The 20,538-nt window shown below is 43.3% G+C and overlaps 2 protein-coding genes across 2 annotated transcripts in view; both read right to left on the minus strand.

The window, feature by feature from the left end:
• Positions 1-615: 615 nt before the first annotated feature.
• si:dkeyp-51f12.3 (uncharacterized protein LOC107988041 homolog) lies at positions 616-6,881 on the minus strand. The gene is made up of 3 exons (XM_050056029.1): positions 6,387-6,881; positions 5,836-6,185; positions 616-1,708 (listed from the first exon to the last, which is right to left on the minus strand). Exons 2-3 carry the CDS (start codon positions 6,099-6,101, stop codon positions 1,537-1,539), a joined length of 438 nt encoding a protein of 145 aa, XP_049911986.1. The 5' UTR covers positions 6,102-6,185; positions 6,387-6,881; the 3' UTR covers positions 616-1,536.
• A 9,550-nt stretch (positions 6,882-16,431) lies between these two features.
• The window catches only part of si:dkeyp-51f12.2 (uncharacterized protein LOC100151460 homolog), a 6,449-nt gene continuing 2,342 nt past the window's right edge, over positions 16,432-20,538 (minus strand). Inside the window, exon 2 of the mRNA XM_050056028.1 lies at positions 16,432-17,851. Coding sequence (XP_049911985.1) covers positions 17,614-17,851 — 238 coding nt within the window. The 3' untranslated portion in view covers positions 16,432-17,613. The remainder of the gene's footprint in view (positions 17,852-20,538) is intronic.

Here is a 20,538-nt window from a genome sequence, read left to right on the forward strand (position 1 = left end):
AGATAGGGTAAGGTGCTCAGACATCTGGAGGAAGCTCAGAGTTGGGTCAGTTGACGTGGTTCGGGCATCTAATCAGAATCCTCCTGGGTTATATATTTAATCTGGCCTGGGAACACCTCCGGATCCCCCAGGAGGAGCTGGAAAGCGTTGCTGGTCCGGATCCCCCAGGAGGAGCTGGAAAGCGTTGCTGGGAAGAGGGACGTCTGGAATACCTTGCTCCCCCTAGTGCCCCCACAACCCAGCCCCAGATAAGCAGATGAAAACCGATGGATGGATGAGACCTCGGGATAGTTTGGCTCACGGTAAAAACTTGCTGAATGTCTGGATCTTAAGTTATCAGAAAAAAAGGTGAGCACACATTGGCTACCCGTCTCTGACATGCCAAACAGCATTGGAGAAACACCAAGTTTTAACATGAAACTGTTGTATTCAGTGGTTTTACTGGTTGAAATCATTGGGTCCATTTGTTTTGGAGAGGTGGAGACCTCTGCAGATAATATTGCTCATGGTAAAAACTTCTGAACATCTGGATCAGAAATAAGGTGGGCACATATTAGCTGGTGCTGGGCAAGTGGCCCGTCTGCAAAGTGCTGAACAGGCTCGGAGAAACACTGATTAATAATATGAAGCTGCTTTATTCAATGAGTGTGTTGTTCTGGAGAGGAAGAGACCTCTGTGGATAATACTGCTCCTGGTAGAAACCTCCTGAACAATGAACACTGAGCTGAACGCTGGTTGCAATCTGCAGTCCTCACCACTAGATGGCAGTAAATCCCCTTAAATCAAACACACTGTTCCTTTAAATAAACAATCCATTATTTCTAAGTGCGCCACCACCCACAGAGAGCTCAGGAGCTATTCATTCATTTTAGTTTATAGTAACATCACAACATAGAAGTAACAGTGGACATTCTGCAATCACAGGATACAAAGCTGTTAACATTCTGCTGTCACTGGTTAAGGCACTTTGCATTGTAGTAAGCTGTCAATGAACCTTGAGCAAAGTTATGACAGGAGAGAGTGCAGGTACAAAGAGAAGCTGTGAAGCCATGAGAAAAGTTCTTATCGTGTTTGAAGAGGAGTGCTGCGCAGCCACAGTAGTAGGTCACATAAATTCAAGCAGGCCAATAAAATATCTTAATCAGGTGTCTACAGGAGGCTTGCAGCCAGACTGTCGACATGAATCCCTTAACCCTCTTGTAAAAGTTACATAATCCTGGTCTCAAGAAAGGCCCTTAGTGTAGAGAGCAGAGCAGCTGCAGTGATCATTTCAATTCCTTTCACAATCAATCACAACACACACGTTTAGTAGACACGGAGGCCACATTGGGGCTTAGTCTGTACAAATATTAAGTCTTTAACCAGCTGCAGTCTCTTCCTGCCTCTTGGCTTGTGCTCAGGTTTGGGTTCAGGGCGGCTGTCTTAAGGCACAGAAGAGGCCCCTTGCAGCGAGTTCATCAACAGCACCAACTGCTGGCTCGAGGTTCCCACTGAGAACCGAAGACAAAAGGCACAAACACAGAGTAAAGATGTCCACTAGAGCGCGAGGTTAAGCTGCTCGCTGTTCTCCTGGCTCTTCATCACTGTGTCATAGGACGGAGGCGGCTCCATAGTCCAGGGCGGTGGGGTGGACGGGAGAGAGGGTTCGGGATCTGGTGCCCTGCTGACAGAGTCCTCTGACATCTCTCGACGAATTCTGTCCAACCTCCTGAAGAGAATGAGAGAGAGTGAGAGAGGCAACGAGAAGTGTACGTAACTATATTTCAGTCATTAGACCTCAACTGAATCCATACCTTTTATCAATGCTTACACTCCAACCAGCCGTCAACTCTTTTCAGTGACTACACTGTGTTTTGAACCCTTTTCCCACCAAATTGAATGCGTATATGGAGGTTTTTTTAACATGGGAAAACCCGCTAAAAGTAGGCAATATACTCTTTTCTCATTGCAAGTCGTCACACTTGCATTTCTGATTTTCTTCTGGTGTGTCAGTTGTTGCCAGGTTAAACGGAAGTCGGAAACGGAAATTTGCCTCCTCTGCCCAAATCAAACCGGACTGCCAAAAAATCGGGGGTCTGCCCCCAGAGGCTGTATTCGCCGTCTGCCGGAAGTCAGATGCCGAATACAGCCGATGGGTTCCGAGAATGTCTCTGCTCCTGCTCGCTCCTGTATGGTGCCGACCGGACCAGCCACCGCATCGGCTTTTCTTTGAAGGAGACTGCCCAGAGTCATCTTCTTTTGGGTGGTTCGGGTTGCGCTTCTCCCTCCTTCACTCTGACGGCCACTGGACCTGCTGCTGCTGCTGCTGCTTGCAGAAGTTGTGAAGTTGTGTTTTTTTTTTTTGAACCAACTCGCGGCTTGCCATCTTTTCTTCTCTTTCTCACATCCGAGCTGTCACGTGACGACGTCACATCCAAAAACTTTATCAAATGTCATCTCCCGACAGCAGTTGAGGGCAGTTATAAGAGAAACATTATAGACTACTATTAGTTTTAAATTGTAATAGTATTAAATTGAAAACTCATACACACATACATAGGTGCTGGACAAACACTCATTATTTAGGCATTAAATAAATTAAATTTAATATTATATCAGGCCCCTATAGAGTGTGCCAGGGCTGACGTCAAAACCCGGAAGTTTAGCATGGCGCTGGTTCCCGAAAGAGAAAGTGAATGTGATTTTTGCATTGCGTTTTGGATTATGTCAGAAAATAAGCTCTGTGGCTAACACAAGTTTATGATACTTACAGGTTTTGTTCAGTGAGATAATCTTCACATATGAACACCTTTCATACCGCATTTGAAGCTTAAATGCGATCGCCAGAAGTAAAAAGCTAACGTTAGGCTTTAACGGACTACATGACTACTCCACGGTCGCATGACTCTTGACGTCACCGCCACTAAGCTTTCAACTGATTTCGGCTGCTTTATTTGAAAAACATTGTATAATGGGGAAATCTGTTTAAGCTTAATAAGAAGCTGTAATGGCGGACTGCCAGCACTCTCGCCTGTTCGGGGGTGATGACGTTTAATGTCCCCGACAGGGTTTGTAGTCATATTGAGCAACTTGTTAGCAACCGCCTTTTTTACGACACGTAAAAGCTTCAAAATTCACAAGAAGGGTATTTACTGACGTGTTTTATGTCGTAGAACAAAACCTGAAACTCGCTTAAGCTTTTGTTAACCACAGACGTTATTTGAGACATTTTACCAAAATCCCATTCAAAAAACGTATTGACTTTTAGATTTACCAAAATCCCATTCAAAAAACGTATTGACTTTTAGACGAGAGAACCGGAAGTGCCAAAAGCACTAATGGAGTTCCAGGTTTACTGGCACACTCTATAGGCCTATATGGGCGTCAGATTTTTTTTAATGACGGTAATGAAACTGATACCGTTGCTATTTTTAGATACCGCCTACTGGTGTGGAGTTATTTCCTCTCATGCAGGTTCAGAAGAAGCTGGCTGTTGGGTGTAGAGTTTGCGTTGTGTTCGGGTGCAACTTTTTGGTCTAGACACAGGTGACGTGAGGCCTTCGTCGCCACTTGTCTATGTTGATTGGATGTGTCTGATGAGACCTTAACTGATCATCAGCAAAACTTCAGCTCCTCTCAGCACGTAACACTTTAATTTGAAATTCAACTGCTTTCAGTTCTGACACTTCTTTCCTTTGAATTTCTTTCATGCTTCCATGTCCTACAGTTGATACTCCTTCAGCTGTTCCTTAACTGAAAACTTTTCCAGTGGTATATTTCAGGTCGCAGCATTCACGCCACATTTCCTTCTGATAATGCATTCTGTTGTTTGCATATTATTCCCCTGTGATAATTCATTTCATCATTCTCTTATGAGAGATATTTAATAGAACACAGTTTTGTCTCACAGTTATCAAATGGTTCAGGTTCAGAGTTACTGATCACTGAGTTTTGTCAGTGTCTGGAAACAGAAAAAGCGTGTATGATGGATGGTGCTGCTGGCGCCTCTCTTCCTCGGTGCCGGACAATGAGCAGAGCATGTCTTGTTTAATTTTGCCAGCTATCATCACCTCAAACAATGCCAGGGGAGTCTGTCAGCCACATGCATGTGTGTCTGCTGTTTTCTCCATGACCTACTTCTATAATCAGTCCATAATCAGAAAATCTGTTGCAGTCCAATTTCTCAGTGTCACAAGTCCAGTGTTTTCAACTTCCTAATGCGGTTCACTGCTCTTTGCCAAACTGTGCGCTAGAACTAATGTGCAGTGATGTGTCCAAGAGATCTGTTCAACAACAAGAGTGTTTGTCAGCTCAGTGCTCGGATGGTGTGTTCTGGTATTTGTCTGTATGTGCTTTTATTTATCTTGAACAACTTGAGGGAAGCCTGGAAATGTCTTCGCTTCCAATGTTTAAGAAAGCAGAGTTTGTTTATAGAGAAAAAGGGGTTTTCTACGCTCGCTGTCCTCTGTGCCAGGGGTTTCCAACCTTTTAGCCGTGCTAGCGGCATGGCAATATCAGCTGGCCTGTCAGTGGGTCTACCCCTTTGGACCAGATGGAAATATGTCAACAACTATTAGATGGATTGCCATGAAATTTGTTTCATAGTTCCCTGAGGATGAATCCTACTTTCTTTGGTGATCCCAGGACTTTTCTTCTAGCACCACCATCAGTTGACTTGAAGTCCTTTAGGTCCAGACACACCAAACTGATATCAAAGAACTAGTAGCAACGAAGGCAGACTGTTGTGTTGCTGCACATTAGTAGTGTCACAGCCAAAAAGTTGCACTTGAACACACCGCAAAGACTACAGCCAACTAGTACATACATTCAGCGCCTGAGTGAGCGGAAAGAACTCTCCACACCAGCAGGTGGCGGTAGTCTGTATTCTTCATTCAAAAAGGGACATCAGGATATCGACAGGATAGTCTGAGTGGGCGGAAGTTCGCTGCATAGATCAGCCTCTCATTGGGCGGAACGAGCCACCCGCTGAAGTCCCGCCCTACCACCTCCGGTTGCAGTTTTCAACACGTCCTTTACTAACTTTTGCTGTGTTTGATCTTGCGGGGATGTAGCCATTTTTCTGCCATGGTTCGCGTCCTGTAGGTGATATTTTTGTGGGCGTGTTACACCAAAACCTGTTTCCCCCCGGCAATATTTTTGCAAGCGCCCCGTTGCTGTGGCACCGCCCAGAACAATTGTGATCGGCTGAAAGAAATACAAGCAGCCGGGGCGTTTTTTTCTCCAATCTTAAAGTGAGAGTCGGCGCAGCGAGACCTTTCTTTTCTTGAGAAAGGTCTGGTGAGCGAGACTACCGACAGGATGAATTCAAGATGCTAATTAGCCAGTTAGCAACGCGACCCGATGTTGAAAGAACAATGAATATTTACTGTGTGCTGGTGAACAGTTAAACAATTATGAACCACTTCTCCTAACGAGCTCAATGGCTAAAAATAATCTAACCTAGGACAAGTTTGTTTCAATCTCACGCCTCTTGACTTCAGCCTTTTTTTGCTTTTATCATTTCTATTTTTCTTGGCGTGTACGAAGTTTAACTACCTATCAGAGTGATTTCATTCCTTGGCGGGCTATGCCGTCTCCATCACCGATTCAGTGGGAGAAAAAAAAGCTAAGATGGTGCGGGACACACTGCAAAAACTAGGGCGACAGATGCTCACCTACGGCCCAACATTGACCGACGGCCTGCAGTCGGCTTGGTGTGTCAAGGACCTTTCCTGATCCCTCTGACCCCAATTGAAGGGTACCGACCCAAGAAAACAACAACCCCCAAAACGTCTGTGTTCAAAGCGCCATGGCTCTGTCTACCTATGCACGTTCGTCCGTACATTGGTAGCCTACCTTTGTATCGCCAGGGCCTGCTGCGGGCTGAAGCGTGTGCCCGTGCGGGGATGCAGGAGGAAGTGTCCTGGCACTGCCACCTGGAGATTCTTCATGGCCATGCAGAGCCCACTGACCAGCAGGGCTAAGCCCCCCAGGCCCAGGAACAGCCCGACCCCGAACAGCGGGGCTGACTGTTGGGGCAGGCCCAAGCACAGGACCATGACCCCGCCACTGGTCATCAGCAGCATGCCCAAGCAGAACAGCATGCCCTGAGGGAGCGGCATCTCCGGAGCCCCCCTGCCCTGTGGGAATTCACCTCGCCCAGCTACAGCTGCACCTCCACCTCACCCTCAGAGGCAGCAGCCAGTCTGCAGGACAGAGAGAGGAGAGGGCTCAGGTACACTGCATCAAGACTACTACTGGGAATGTGAGTGTGTGTGTGTGATAACAGATAAAGGAGGAAGCGAGCAGCAGCAGAAGGAAGCTGACACCAGGAGAATAACACGGATATATGCAACACGTAAATCATCCCAGCGCGCGCGTGTGATAAACATCGATCCTCTGTGTACCTGATAGGAAGTCTTGGTGAGGAGCTGCTCAGCAGATGCGTGGCCTGAAAGCTTCACCATTTCTTTTCTCCTCTTCATCAACTTTCACTCCGCTCATCACGTCCGTGTGTCGCTCTGAAAACTGGCAGCAAACAGCTTCTTCAGTCCTGATCCTGATCCTGATCCTCCGCCGCCGCGCCTCTCTCATTCTGTGCTCCTCTGCCGCTTCGCCTTTTCTCCTCGCACAATAAGCATATCCGGGTTTGGAGAGATTACGGCACCGAAAATCTGTAGGAGAGGAGTTGGTGTCGCATGTTGGCCGGGCACTGTGTGCTTTTCATGTGGCAGCAGCAGCAGCAGCAGCGGATCCTCGCTGTGTGAGGAAGTGTTGTTGTATGAGGAAGGGTTTCCAGTGACGAGGAGGAATGGAGGGCAGGGCGGGCGCACGCTCTGAACATTGTCACTTTGCCTCTGTTTGGGCAAGCTGTTTGCACAAGGAGAGAGTTATAGTCCCAGTTCTGTGTGAGCCGATAAAGCCAGTTTGTGTTTGAGCTGAGGTGGAGCTCTGCTGGGGGTGGAGCAGGGGGGTCTTCACTGGTCTACATACGGNATAAGATGGAGAGGTTCAGTCACACATCAGTTATCATGAGTCTTTATTGGCAGCTGATCCTCCTGAGGTCCACAACAACTTAACATTTGTGACACTGCACAAACAACTCACACATAACACTTAACAAAATATCCTGGTAAAACAACAGTTAACATAATCATGCACTTTTTCCATGACTTTATTTGTAACCGCCAGTTTGGGGCTAAATTTTGCTCTGATTACCTGATGATGCTCCTTTATTGTAATATTAGACCACGTAATACTTTCACATTTGCATGTTTCCACACACATTACATGCGCACTAACTTATTTAATCCCAAATTTTCCCAGACATCAAGCTATCAAAATCATCCGTCAATGAAAACCCTTTGAAATAATCAATTAATTTTAAAATTTTCATGGAAAAGTAGGTGAAAAAGTATGTTTTATGGTCGGTCACAAATGTGTTGTATCTGCCATCTATTGACCAAATTAACATGATCTCCAGTGCAGTCATCAAAGTTCTGATATTTCCCAGGTCAGATATTAAAACATTTAAACTCAGTCACTGGCAGTCCCCAGCATTGCCACTAGAATACTCTATAATAATATATGTATACACCGATCAGCCAAAACATTAAAACCAGTGGTGGGTGAAGTGAGTAACATTGATCATTCTGCAACAGTGCAATGTTCTGCTGGGAGACATTTGGCCATGGCATTCATTTGGATGCCACATGACACCCTCCACCCACCCAAACACTGCTGTGGGCTAACTAATAGCCCGCCTCACAGCAACGGTACTCCTCGAAGCCAGCACCCTGGTGCTAGACATCACAGGACACCTTCCAGAGGTCCCACCTTGGATTAGGGGTTCATCTGAGGTACCGGCACGTCCCATGGATGCTCGATCAAATTTGGATCTGGGGGGCCAGGTCGATGCCTTTAGCTTTTTGTCACGTTCCTCGGGCCACTCCTGAGCAGCTTCTGCAGTGTAACATGGGACATTTTCCTGCTGGGGGGGGCCACTGCCATCAGGGAGTACTGTTGCTGTGAGGGGGAGTTATGTAGCCCACAGCTGTGTTTGCATGGGTGGAGGGCGTCAAGTGGCATCCACATGAATGTTACTCACTTCACCCACCACTGGTTTTAAAGTTTTGGCTGATCGGTGTATATCACCGCTTTGTCAGTGGCCTTTTACATTCACATATAACGTGCTAGGTTCAAATAAACACAAGAAATTTGTGCTCTAGAGAAAGGATCAGCACTCAGTGAATAACCTCCTAAGCCCTATGATAAGCTATTATGGCAAGGCTTAACTATACAGACCAGTGAGCAGTGATAACTAACATGTCTTTGGGGTCATCAGGTGGGAACCTCCTTTCACCAGTGTTTCGTCTAGTTGGTCCCACGACAGTGATCTCTGGCATCCCAGAGACACTCCCCCAATGCCAGCTCTCACTGCTCCCTACACCTGCGTTCAAAGAAGAACTCACATTAAATTAAAAATAGAGAGATTCTAACACATCTCTGTCATGATTTTCTTTTCTTTTGTTTTTTTTTCAGTAGTAGCAATCTATAACAAAATGATATGCTTATTCTACATGAACTAACAAAAACTGCTCAGGAATGGCCCAAGGAACGTGACCTAGCTTTCAAATTCCCAAGATCCCAATCTGATCAAGCATCTGTGGGACAAACCGGTACCTCAGAGGTCCTTTGTCCAGGATCAGACAGGTCAGAGCCAAGTCCGATCTATGATGGATCTCTGACCTGTCGAGGCATGGAGAAATTGTTGAAATTGTTGAATCAATAAATGAACTTCCACCAGTACGTCCTCAGCATCAGATGTCCCCCGAGGATCTCAGTGATGATTGGATATTGTGGTGCAGCTGGTTGCTGAGGTTCAGATTTTACAAGTCTCGCGAATAAGTGTATGAGACGAAATCATGCCACTTGCTTTATTTGCGCTGCTTTATTTGTGTATCCCTCCGGTCCCCCTCGGACGGAAAACGTCCCTTTCAGTCATTTTTCAGTTTTTATTTTTTGCTAACTTTGGCTGTGTTCATGCATACAGCATGACATTTGATCAGAAACCTTATTTTTGGTGATATTTTTGAAATTTTAAAGCCGCTTCTAAATCAGGCCTAAAATACACAAATGACAACCTTTTACGACACCTCGCCCTCTCAGACAAAAAACGTCCCCATTGAAACCCATTAAAACAACATTTTTTGATTCCCCTTCAATTTACATAAAAAAGGTGATTTTTTTTCTCTCTGGCAGTCAGGTTGGTTAGAGAGACCCAAGAATGGTAAAACAAACAGATGGGGCCAATTTCCATTTTTTGGGGCCCTGCTGTCTTTTCAATGCAATTCCTGGTTTGGCCACTTGAAGCACTATAGGCCCCTAACAGGGAGGGCAAATGCAGAGTAGATCAAAAAATGGTCTTGCTGTGCTCACAAGGATGTGACAGTGCGGTCTGTATAAAAATATTGCAATATTAGTTTGTGTGTGTGTGTGTGTGTGTGAATATTGCAATATTAGTTTGTGTGTGTGTGTGTGTGTGTGTACATGGACTCAAAATACACAATGTCAAATCCCTATGTGAAAATATAGCTAAATGTAAAACCATAAATTCCGGATTTGTTCATCACATCCTCATGGCAACTTAGAAACATGAATTTGATGATATTAGTCATGTATTCCAGAGTTAGGGGATCAAAATGGAAGTTTTTACTAAAATGCTGACTCATACATTTTCTCCTGCTTCCCCAGCAGAGCAAACACACACTAAATAATAAGCCGTAAAATTGCCTGTATTTTTCTCCTATTTTTTCATTATTGAGGTTTGCGAGCCATTGTTGCAAAAAAAAATTAAAATAAATGCTACGTTAGTGTTGATATGGATACTAAAAAAATATTGTGTGTCTGTGTGTGTTTGCATGTGCATGTGTGTAATTGTTTAGCTAAAAATTGCAAATTATGAGCTGCAGGTTGCTGCAAGGTTACATTACTGTTCTCTCCATCTCTCTCTCTCTCTCTCTCTCTCTCACTCATACATATACACACACACACACACACACACAATGAATATTTGGTATGTATAATCCGAGTAGGAGTTGGTTAAAAGATTTAAGCAAAAAAAAAGGTAGAAAAAAATATTAATATTTAATATATTTATGGTTGTTTTTCAACAAGGACGAAAAACGTCCGGAAGAGGACAGGTGTTGGTGTTTATTGAAAAATTGAAAGTGCACAAAAAAATAATAATGCATCAAAATTGGTGTTGTTATTAATCATTCACATATCCCAGACTGTGATAATTAGAAAAAAAAATGAATCCAACATTTATTACATAAAAGTAACAGTGACTTCATGTAAAGAAATGGCATATAAAGGGTTAAAAATCCTCAAAATTAATGAATATTTGATATGTATAACCTGAGTAGGAGTTGGTTAAAAGATTTAAGCAAAAAAAGTAGAAAAAATATTAATATTTAATATTTTTATGGTTGTTTTTCAACAAGGATGAAAAACGTCCTGAAGGGGAAAGGTGTGATTTTTTATAAGAGGGACCTGAGGGGTATTTTGCATCATTCGCGTCACGTCTAATTGCTTCTTTACATTGACTTTACATGTAATTCACTTGCGCAAATTGTTTTATTCACGCCGAGTGTGAACACAACCGGGCACAACACAGGAGCTCAGCTGAGTGGAGGGAAAAAGGAGAGTGGAGAGTTGGAGACAGCTGCGCTCCGGTGTCTCTGCAAAAAAGCTTCGGAGGTAAAAACACCTGTGTGACAGCTGACATTACACAAAGGACTGGATCCTCTATATAGCTCATTTTATCTGATCCAGATCAGTTAAAAATGCCTTGATCAGCCCTGATCCTGATCCTTGAGATTCAGTCGGGACATCCCTATAAAACATTGAACACCACCCTTACCTGGAAGTTTTTTGGCAGCCCTGTTGAAACGTAATTCTGAAAGGACCAGGGATGTGTGGTTTCTGCCTTTTAAACCTGACTGTGGATCCATTTTCACTCACTAACAGCTTCTCTCACTCCTGTAGACCACAAAATGTACCTGTGTCCATTACTGCCAGTGAGTATTGGAGGACAGCAGAAACACAGACAGAGGTCATTTAATGGTTAATGATTCAGATACTGTGTCCTTAATCACTGATTTATTAAATAAAGTTAAATACACACACACATTAAAAACATGTTGCAAGATTATCCCTTGAGTTACCTTTACCAAGACTAAAGCGTTTCAGGAGCATGCAGATATTCAGAGGTATAAAAGAAACAGTCCTAAACAACATGGTGGATCCTTAATCCTGTGATTCAGTCATCTCCAGTGTGTGTGTGTGTGTGTGTGTTCATCAGAGCAGCTGAAGCCAGTCGTCCTTGTGCTGTCAGAGATCACAACAGTGTATTTGTGGTCATCAGTTAAGTGCAGCATCTTATTTCAGAGGCAGTGAAGGCTGTGGGACTCCTCCACACAAATAATACTTTATGACAGTTGAATGAAGGCTGACAGTGACGACACATATCCATCGAATACATTATTAACAACTATGTAACTGTGAAAAATAAAGGAAACACAGTGTAATGCATGGCAGTTGATAAAACGGAAATTCTTGTGTTTTTACATCATGAATTTTTACAAATATTTTATTAATATCATGATCAACCCGCAGAGACTACAGACATGCATATTCAGTTAAATCATTAGTGGTATCCAATCACTTCTTTTTTAATGATTGTGATTAACAAAGATTTGTTTAGCGGCACGGTGGTGCAGTGGTTAGCATTGTCGCTTGACAGCAAGACATTTAGTGGTTTGAACCCTGGGGTGGGGGAGCCCATCTGGGTCTGCAAGTTCGCAGGTATGTTCTCTGTCAACTTGGGTTTTCTAGGGGTACACCAACCTCTGACCACAGTCCAAACACACACAGGTTAGGCTAACTGGTGACTCTAAGGCTGCTCTCAGACCTACAGTCGTCTCCTTTGGTCTGAATCAGGGACTCATGTTGTCCCAAAGTTGTATAATTGCCTAGAGTTGGTTCGTGTTCTCACGGCAGCATTTACAAGAGGACCAGATCAAATGCCTTGTGTGAGAAAGCTGCTCTTGATTGGTCAGAATTTCCATGTGGGAAAAATCCAGGAAGTAAAGCAAACGTTGAAGAAGAGTACACTTGCAAGATAAATGTGACACTTTCTAATGTCACAATGGAGGGACAACTACGCAGGTTGATTTTAGCGCTGCTCATCGTGGACTATATTGCTGTCATTGTTCATTTTAGTCAAACCATACAGTTTGAAAACGAGGCGCGGCTCCAACTAGAAAACAATGTTTTGATGCATTGGATGTGCTGAATGTGCATATTAAGGCAGTACAGGAGGAGGTGCACATTAATAATCCTCCAGGACTGTAACATGCTCATGTTTAACCCAAACAATGTGTCATGTGACTGCAGTTGCTTCACATCCAGGTCGGAACACCTTCTCACCACAAACCAACTGCACCAGAGTTCATTTGGAACCGGACTGAGACCACCTCTTCAAGAAGGTCTCGGTCCGGTTGTTTTGGTGCACACATGAGTGTGATTGCTGTGTTCACACCTGCCCAAACGAACTGCACCGAGGGGAAAACAAACCTGAGTTCAATTGAACAGGTCAGGGGTGAAAGCACCTTAAATTCGCCGTAGGTGTGAATGTGATGGTGAATGGCTATGTCTCTATAGGCCCGTTTCCACCGCGGGAACTTCGGGGTAATTTTACGGGGCCGGGGCCGTTGATGCGTGTCTCCACCGCAGGAACCACCCCCGAGGAACAGAGTTCCGGAACTTTTACGGGGGCTAAACAAGTCCCTGCCTCGGAGTAGGTACTCAGAACGGCCCCGAAAGACTCCTGGCTGGGGCTTGGGGATTACTTGGTGCTGATTGGATATACTCAAGGAGGGATGTGACGTCAACAGAAAGCAACAAAATAGCCAGCATTTTTAAAACTCAGCAGACGAGGGTTAGCTCGTTCATATAGCTTCCGCCGCCATGTAAAAAAAACTCACTAAGGATAGGCTTCAGCTCCAGGCTCTAGCTTTTTACATTACATTCATTTGGTGCATGTTTCTGTCAAAGAGATTCAGATTTTGAAAATTCTCCCATATTGGTCCGAGGATGTCCTGCTGGGAGTTCTCCAATATACAAGATTTGAGAGATTTCACACTTTCCTTGTTTGGCTTTGTACATTTGAGATTCCCACCAGCACCTAAATGCCAAAGGAATTTTAAAACTAGTGATTGATTTTATTTCCCCAAACAAGTTTAGGTTCTCTGTGAGCTTCTTTGCACATTCCATTGAAATGTATGGATGGGAACAGACGTCGAAAAAACACTGAAAATCTGAAAATAATGTGCTACAAATATGCACTTTTTTTCACTAAACTATGCACAAACACTGATTTGATCCTTTAAAATAGAGGGATCGTATGGTTACTTAGAGCTCAGGCCGTGTTGCCAGTTCGCTGCAGTGGTCTAATGAGCGGTGGAAAAACTCATATGGTCAGATGAGTCATCGTTCCCCTGCTTTCAACAAGCTGACGAGTACGTGTGGCACATGAACTAAAAAAAATGTCTACGGGCCTGACCGCTACTTTCCCAACGTGAATTATCATCATGTCCATTATGTGGTGAAGCGTGTTAATCCTGATGGGGAAATATTTATTCAGAACGACGGTTCCGACATTCTCAGAAAAACAAAGGATCACTGCGTCGTTTGATAGAGGAGAAAGCAAAAAAAGTAAACTGCCCTCTGCAGTCAGCAGGAGGATCCCAGAGAGGAGGATTATCCAGATTTGTGGAGCTGAAGTGAAGGGAATCCTGGATTTCCTGTGTGCTTCTGTTACCATGGCAACTGATGCCCCTAAACGAACCTGCTGCAGGTGAAAATCTGCCATTACCAAAGTCAGGAACACCAACTTAATATAAAGCTCAGCCTTTACAAAGCACTTTAGCTCCTGCACTAGAAAACAAGCATTATTATCATGTACTCTTCTTCTCTGTGTTTAATTCCAATTAAATACAGTTAATAAAAATAATTTGAGACCAGGCCTGTATTTTCAACCATTTAAAGCGACTGAGTCACCTACTGAGGAGCATACGTTTACTGACTGACTGCCTGTAAAGAAACACATTATACTCTCTAGAAAAAGCCTGGTCACATGGATATGAGCGGTGACACCCATTATCTACATGAGCATCTCATGTTCACCTGTGTGGTTTTTGTTTTTTGGAGAGAGAGGGGTGAGTGGGTCACCGTATTTTTTGTCGGCCGCACTTTTAAGTTTGTGTCTGTGTGTCACTGCAGAGTCCCTCCAGGATTTTGCAGGCTTTTTGGGGACATTGTTGTGGCCTATCATACCTGATTTTAATGGCAGCTTTTCTATGAAATTGTGATGCATGTTGCAGTGGGGGGTATTTGCAATTAAACTTTACAATCAGGTGAAAATTTCATTTATTATTTTATTTTATTCTATTTTATTTTATTTTTTATATAATTAATTAAAAAAACGAAGGCAACTTGTTCCAGTGAGAATAAAACTAAAACATTATTTTGAGTGTTATAAGTAACTTTAAACAAGGTGAGAGCTTTATTCAACCTTTTAGGTAAACAGGTATTCCTGTTCAGTCAATAATAGGTATTCCTAACCTATTTTCTTCATTATGCGTGCGCTCACACACAAACACAGTTTGTCACGCAGACAGGCAAGCACGCCTCTATTAGCCCTGTTTCCACCAAACACTTTAAGTGAGGTACCTTTGGAACCAAAATAAAGATATTAAAAGAGCATGTCATTCAAGAGAGACCATAAAACCTAAAGTGATGGTCACAGTGAAATTTAAGGTGTGCTGATGGATTCACGTCATCAACTCATGCATTGAGTAACATTACAAGTAAATGTTCCACCTTAAAAGTTGCCACCAGTCGGCCCATTGAATTTTTTTTTCTCAGACTACAGCTGCCGTGAGAGGCAGCAAATCATTCTTTTTTTTTTCTTTTTTTTATACAGTTATAGTTTACTAATGTAAAACAGGTTGCAAAACCAGACACAACTCAGCCCTGAACAGAGTGACCGTCCTCTACTGACCAATCAGACTGCAGTGTTCACAGCTCCACCTTTTAGTACCAGATCTGTGTGCTAGGTAGGGATATAACGATTACCGATATTACGGTAAATCTCGGTTAATTTTTACACAGTAAGAATTACCATTTATGTTTAAATTAATTGCATTATCGCGGTGGATTATCAGGATATGTAATAACAGCCTCATTAAAGTCTCGCGATGCAGGCGCTGCGTGAATGCGTAGCATGTGTAAACACAAAGAATGAAAACATGGCGGAAGGTGGTGATAGCGGCACTCAGGACATTTTCCCCCCAACTAAACGCACAAAATCTGAGGTCTGGGTGTACTTTGGGTTTCTGAAGAATGCCGAGGGACAGCTGGTGGAGGACAACTATCCTGTGTGCAGAACATGCAGAAAGAAAGTTGCTGCGAAGGGTAGCAACACTACAAATCTGCTGGCTCATCTCCGTGACCATCATCCACAGCTTTACAGCCAATGCAAGTTATGCTATGCAAACGTCAGTTATTGTGTGAGGGACTTCGGTTTTACTAAGATTGTCATAATGTGTAACTCTCGACGTATACGGGACATTTGAGCCGTATCTGTCCTCCTAAACGGCGACTAGGTTTTCCGTTTTCGTTTAAGACACTTAGGAGCTAATACTAGCTGAGTAGCTAATAGCCGTATTAGCAGCTATGTTGCTAACGTTAAGTGTTTCAAAATGAAACGGAGCTGAAAACACTGAGCGGAGCAGACAGAATATAAACCGACGTAACGTAACGCTAATTGAGATTAACTATGATTGAATCACTGTGATTATGGTTATTGTATGGCGAGCTAGAATCGATATAGACGGCCAGTTATGCTTTCTCGACATAAGCTCAAGGAAACAACATAAAACGCTGCCGTGTTAACCTTTGACCGAGAGCCTTAATGGGGACTCTCGGTTTTATAATGTTAATTAAATTCACTGCTCACAGTCTTGACCTAACACACACACACACACACACACACGAGAACAAGCGCTCGTTTTCTCATACAGGCACTCCTCTCACTCACATGCACACTTCTAATATGTGAATTATTCTGTGTAATGATGACCATTGCCCTTAGGGTTTTTTTGGTTTCTCCTGCACCTTTGTGATATCTATTCTATATATTGTATGTTATTTGTTCTACTCTTGCATTGTTTTGTTTTATATATATTTTTCCTCTCATGCTAATAAATAAATAAATAATATATAAATTGTTTACATATTTTGCTGACTGTTAAAATGCACCAGACAAATAAGCTTTGTTCCTGTAATTTGTTTACATATTTTGTTCATTTAAAATAAATTTTTCTGTTGCTGTGCCAATCCCTTGCCCCTTTAATGTGAAAGTTTCATTTTAATATAAGATTTTTGCTGTTAACATTTTAGTATGATAAGGAAGTTACAAGATTTAGTGAAGTTATTTCAATGTATCTATTTTTTGGACATTTTACAGCACTTAAAAAATATCGCGATATTATTCTTTACCGTGATAATTTGGTCACTATAATTGAGATATCAAATTTTCCATATCGTTACATCCCTAGTGCTAGGTACCCCAACAGAGGGGGGACCAAACATGGGGACGCTAAGGAACGGTTCCATTGGTACCATCCACAACTTTTCACAGTGGAAACAGAAAAAATGCATACCGAACTGAACTGCAGCGTACTGCTCGGTGGAAACAGGGCTTATCCTTTTGTGATTTATACAACACTAACATTATCACTAACCATGTATAGTTAATCTAACTCACCTTGATTCTTTCCACATTTTCAGTAGATCTGAATGTAACAGTCTCTGGCACAGTGATTTGTCTTGTCTAACGTCCGTGTGTGTCAGCCATTCTCTATGTGTGTTTGCTGTACAAAAGTGTTTGTGTTCTACCACAACGTTGCACGCTGTGCAAAACAGTTCACCCCTCTTCTGTGCATAACACCAAGGAATTACCTTGCACAGTCTTAGGCAGTAATTTTTGTTGGTAAATGTGAGACGTTCTGAGGCACACATGTCTGCATCTTCACAACTAGAAACAAGGAGGTGAGACTCATGGGAAACAAGATGATTGGTGAAATATGCGGGAAAGCTGCAGTGATTGAACAAAATTGCCAGATCAAGCAGAATTCACAGGGATGGGTTGAATTTGCCTTGATTGTTGCGATTGCAACACCCCCCCTCCCGATGACACCAAGACGTGGTTTTTTGACACTTCTGTTTTGTTGCTTTTTTGGTTTGCTAATGCTGAATCCGATGGGATCCACCTTTTATTTCACCATATGTTTAAATATGCATTTACACCTGCATTGTAATTACAGAAAACTTAGGGAAAACATGCGAGGACCCACTGTTCAACGTCAGGAAGAAACATGCTTCAAGTGTTTGATAAAGTTAGTTGCTGTCAGGAGACAGCTATTGCAGAGTCTGAGTAAAAACCCCAGGCTCATGGCTAATTATCTTGTGATGTACAGTGTGGTTGGACGTCCGTATCGTCGAGTGTCACACCTCAAAGCTGATCTCTCTTGATTGTCCAAACAGGGGCTCTGTCGCCAGGTGTGTGTCTGAGTATGCGCGTCGCAGGTGTGTAGAGCTGCACGTGGTCTTGATGGCAACCTCATAGGGAGGCGGGGGTTCCTGCCATGGAGGAGGGTGAGGCGATGGACTGAAACCACCATGGTCCATGGGAGGGTAGTCGAACTCCTCCCCACGAGCAACGTGCCTGTGGCGTTCCATTGTCCTGCACTCAAGGAAACAGTGGCAGTAAGAAATCATGTGGGAACATTTTATGAGGCCAGAGCAAACACAAATTGATATGTACAGTGCAGTTCTGAGGTGTCAGCGGTTGTAGAGCTCAGACGGAGTCGTGTTCTGTCTGTAGTGTTTCCTGCCAAATACAGGATTTGGGTTTCACAAAGGTATAATGGACATCTGGGCTGTGCAGGATGATAAAAAGCTTTTGAATTACAGACATAAACATGAGCTATGAATACACACTCTTAACAGAACAACAGGAGTTAGTCAGATGTTGAAGTTCAAATGAAACCTGCAGTCTTTGAGTTACAACAGGACCAACTCCTGAATCCAAAATCCAACGTTTATTCATTGTGTTGCTGAGATTAAGATGAGAAGATCGATGCCATTGTCATGTTTGTATGGTAAATGTAAAGGGGACTGCCGAAAAACACAGTTTCAGCCTGGTCCCGAGCCTTACTTCCTGTGTCACACAGACTGTTGTGTGTCTGATGCGTGTTCTCATCGGCTCGCATTTGGTTTGGTCACTTTTTGGATAAGCTTGCAAAACCGTAACCTAAAAAGTTGTTTATTAACCTAATCTTAACCCCAAGATTGAAACTACAGGGGACGTCACACTTTACTCTCACTTCAAACAGAGATGATATTTTTTGTGTCCATTATCTAACACATGGATGCACTCAGTTTTTTGCTCCTTGTACTGCGACAATAATTCCCTGCAGATTTTCAAATGACTTTTACCCGACTGCTGATAAATTCTCAAGTTGACCACCATGACATTATACTTAAAAATATACACAACTAAGTGGTGCTAAAATATATTGACATTTAAATGGACTAAATTATGGCCAACATAGCAGAAGTATGTAGTATCTTGGCCCAATAGATTTCCAACCCAAAGAGGCTTGCGAGGCAAACTATCAGTTTCCATGTACATATAGGTATGAGACCAAATTACAGATTACAGGAGCACATGAAAAGTATTTTCTCCAAGCCTTCATAACTGACGTGCATCAAATAAACTGATCTTATGTATGAATGTGTTATTAGCTGGCCAGTATATTTGATCCAATATTTTCATGGCACATGGTATGTTATGACATTCTGACGTTAGCACGACTAGACAAAACTAACGTAACTCATCCTCCATCTTGGAAGACTTAAAAATGAGCTCAGAGCACAGTTGATTGGGGCTAAGACAGTCACACAGCTCACCAAAACATGCACTGCTACGTCATGCAAGATCATGCTCAACTAGGCAAAACTCTGTGTGTTTAGGGAATCCCAAATGTAAAGCTATAATCAGCAGCCCGTTAGCTTAGCATAAAGTCTAGAAATAGGGGAAAACAGCTGGCCTGGTTCTGTTCAAAGGTAAATAAATTCACCCACCAGCATTTCCAAACCTCACTAATTAATCTGTACAAAAACGAATCACGTCTCACTAGGCTTTTTTGGGGCGGGACCTGGTTGTCAGGCAACCAGAGGAGACTCTAGGAAGTTACTGGCCCAGACAAAAAACTGTCTGTGAGCCAGGCAAGCCCCTGGGCCGATTCTCTCATCTCCCCAGTTGCTCATCTTTACAGTGTCTGTCAGGTTTGTGTTTCCCTCTTGCTACTAGCTGCTCGCTAATTCCTGCTATCAGCTGTTCTTGTTTATCCACCGCCAGTGGGTCACATGTGCGGCATCATCAACAGCTCCTCCCGTGGCAGAAGGCCACCTCCGTCTGTTTAAACCAAAAAGGTTCCACCAATATGTCTACCCTACGAGGTGGAAAATTGGGCCTCGGATCAACTCGCCAATCTGGCTCTGTGTGTCTAAACGCTCGCAGCTTGCCAGCAAAATGACCCAACATTCGTGGAAAATCTGGCAGTGTAAAAGGGGCTTGTGCCACGCTTTGTAGCCAATTTGACATAGTGGCCAAATGTAGAATTACAACTTCAGAGTCCGTCATGTGATGCCTGGGGGCCCAAAGAGAAAATCTGTGAGTACACTTTTTGAGCATCACAATAGCCCCAAAATGTTGTTTCACTGCCAGAATTTGATCCAATCAGTTCGATAACATTGCGAAAGTCTGGAAGACCTGTACCATTAGATTATTTTTATCCCCTTTCAAGTTAGAGGAGGGCCCAACAATGTGCAGGATCTGGGTAAAAAAAAAAAATTTTAGGATCTGGATAATTTGATATTTTTTGGCTTCATGTGCCGCTGAGCAACTGTCATAGGAATCAAAGAAGAGCCACCTCCAACACTGGATCTTGTTCACTTTATACATCCATGGAGCCAGGCTAGCTGTTTCCCCCGGGAAGTGCCCCGAGGTTTGAAGCCAATTTTTGTAGTGGCCACACAGTGGACTACATCCATCACGTGATGCCACTGGGCCAAAAAGAGTTTTCCCCATAGATTTACATGGCAAACACATGTCTGATACATTTTTGAGCCTCACAAGCCCCACAAAATCAGAATTTCATGCATTTGGTTCGATAACATTTCAATAGTCCGTCATATCTTAGAGAGCTCATAGTGCCATATTATCCCACCAGAACACTGCGCTCTGAGAACGCAGGGTTACTCGTGGTCCCTAAAGTCTCCAAAAGTAGATCAGGAGCCAGAGCCTTCAGCTATCAGGCTCCTCTCCTGTGGAATCATCTTCGTGTTACGGTCCGGGAGGCAGAC

This window comes from Epinephelus moara, chromosome 10 (assembly GCF_006386435.1).
Source record: "Epinephelus moara isolate mb chromosome 10, YSFRI_EMoa_1.0, whole genome shotgun sequence".
NCBI classification, from domain to species: Eukaryota; Metazoa; Chordata; class Actinopteri; order Perciformes; family Serranidae; genus Epinephelus; species Epinephelus moara.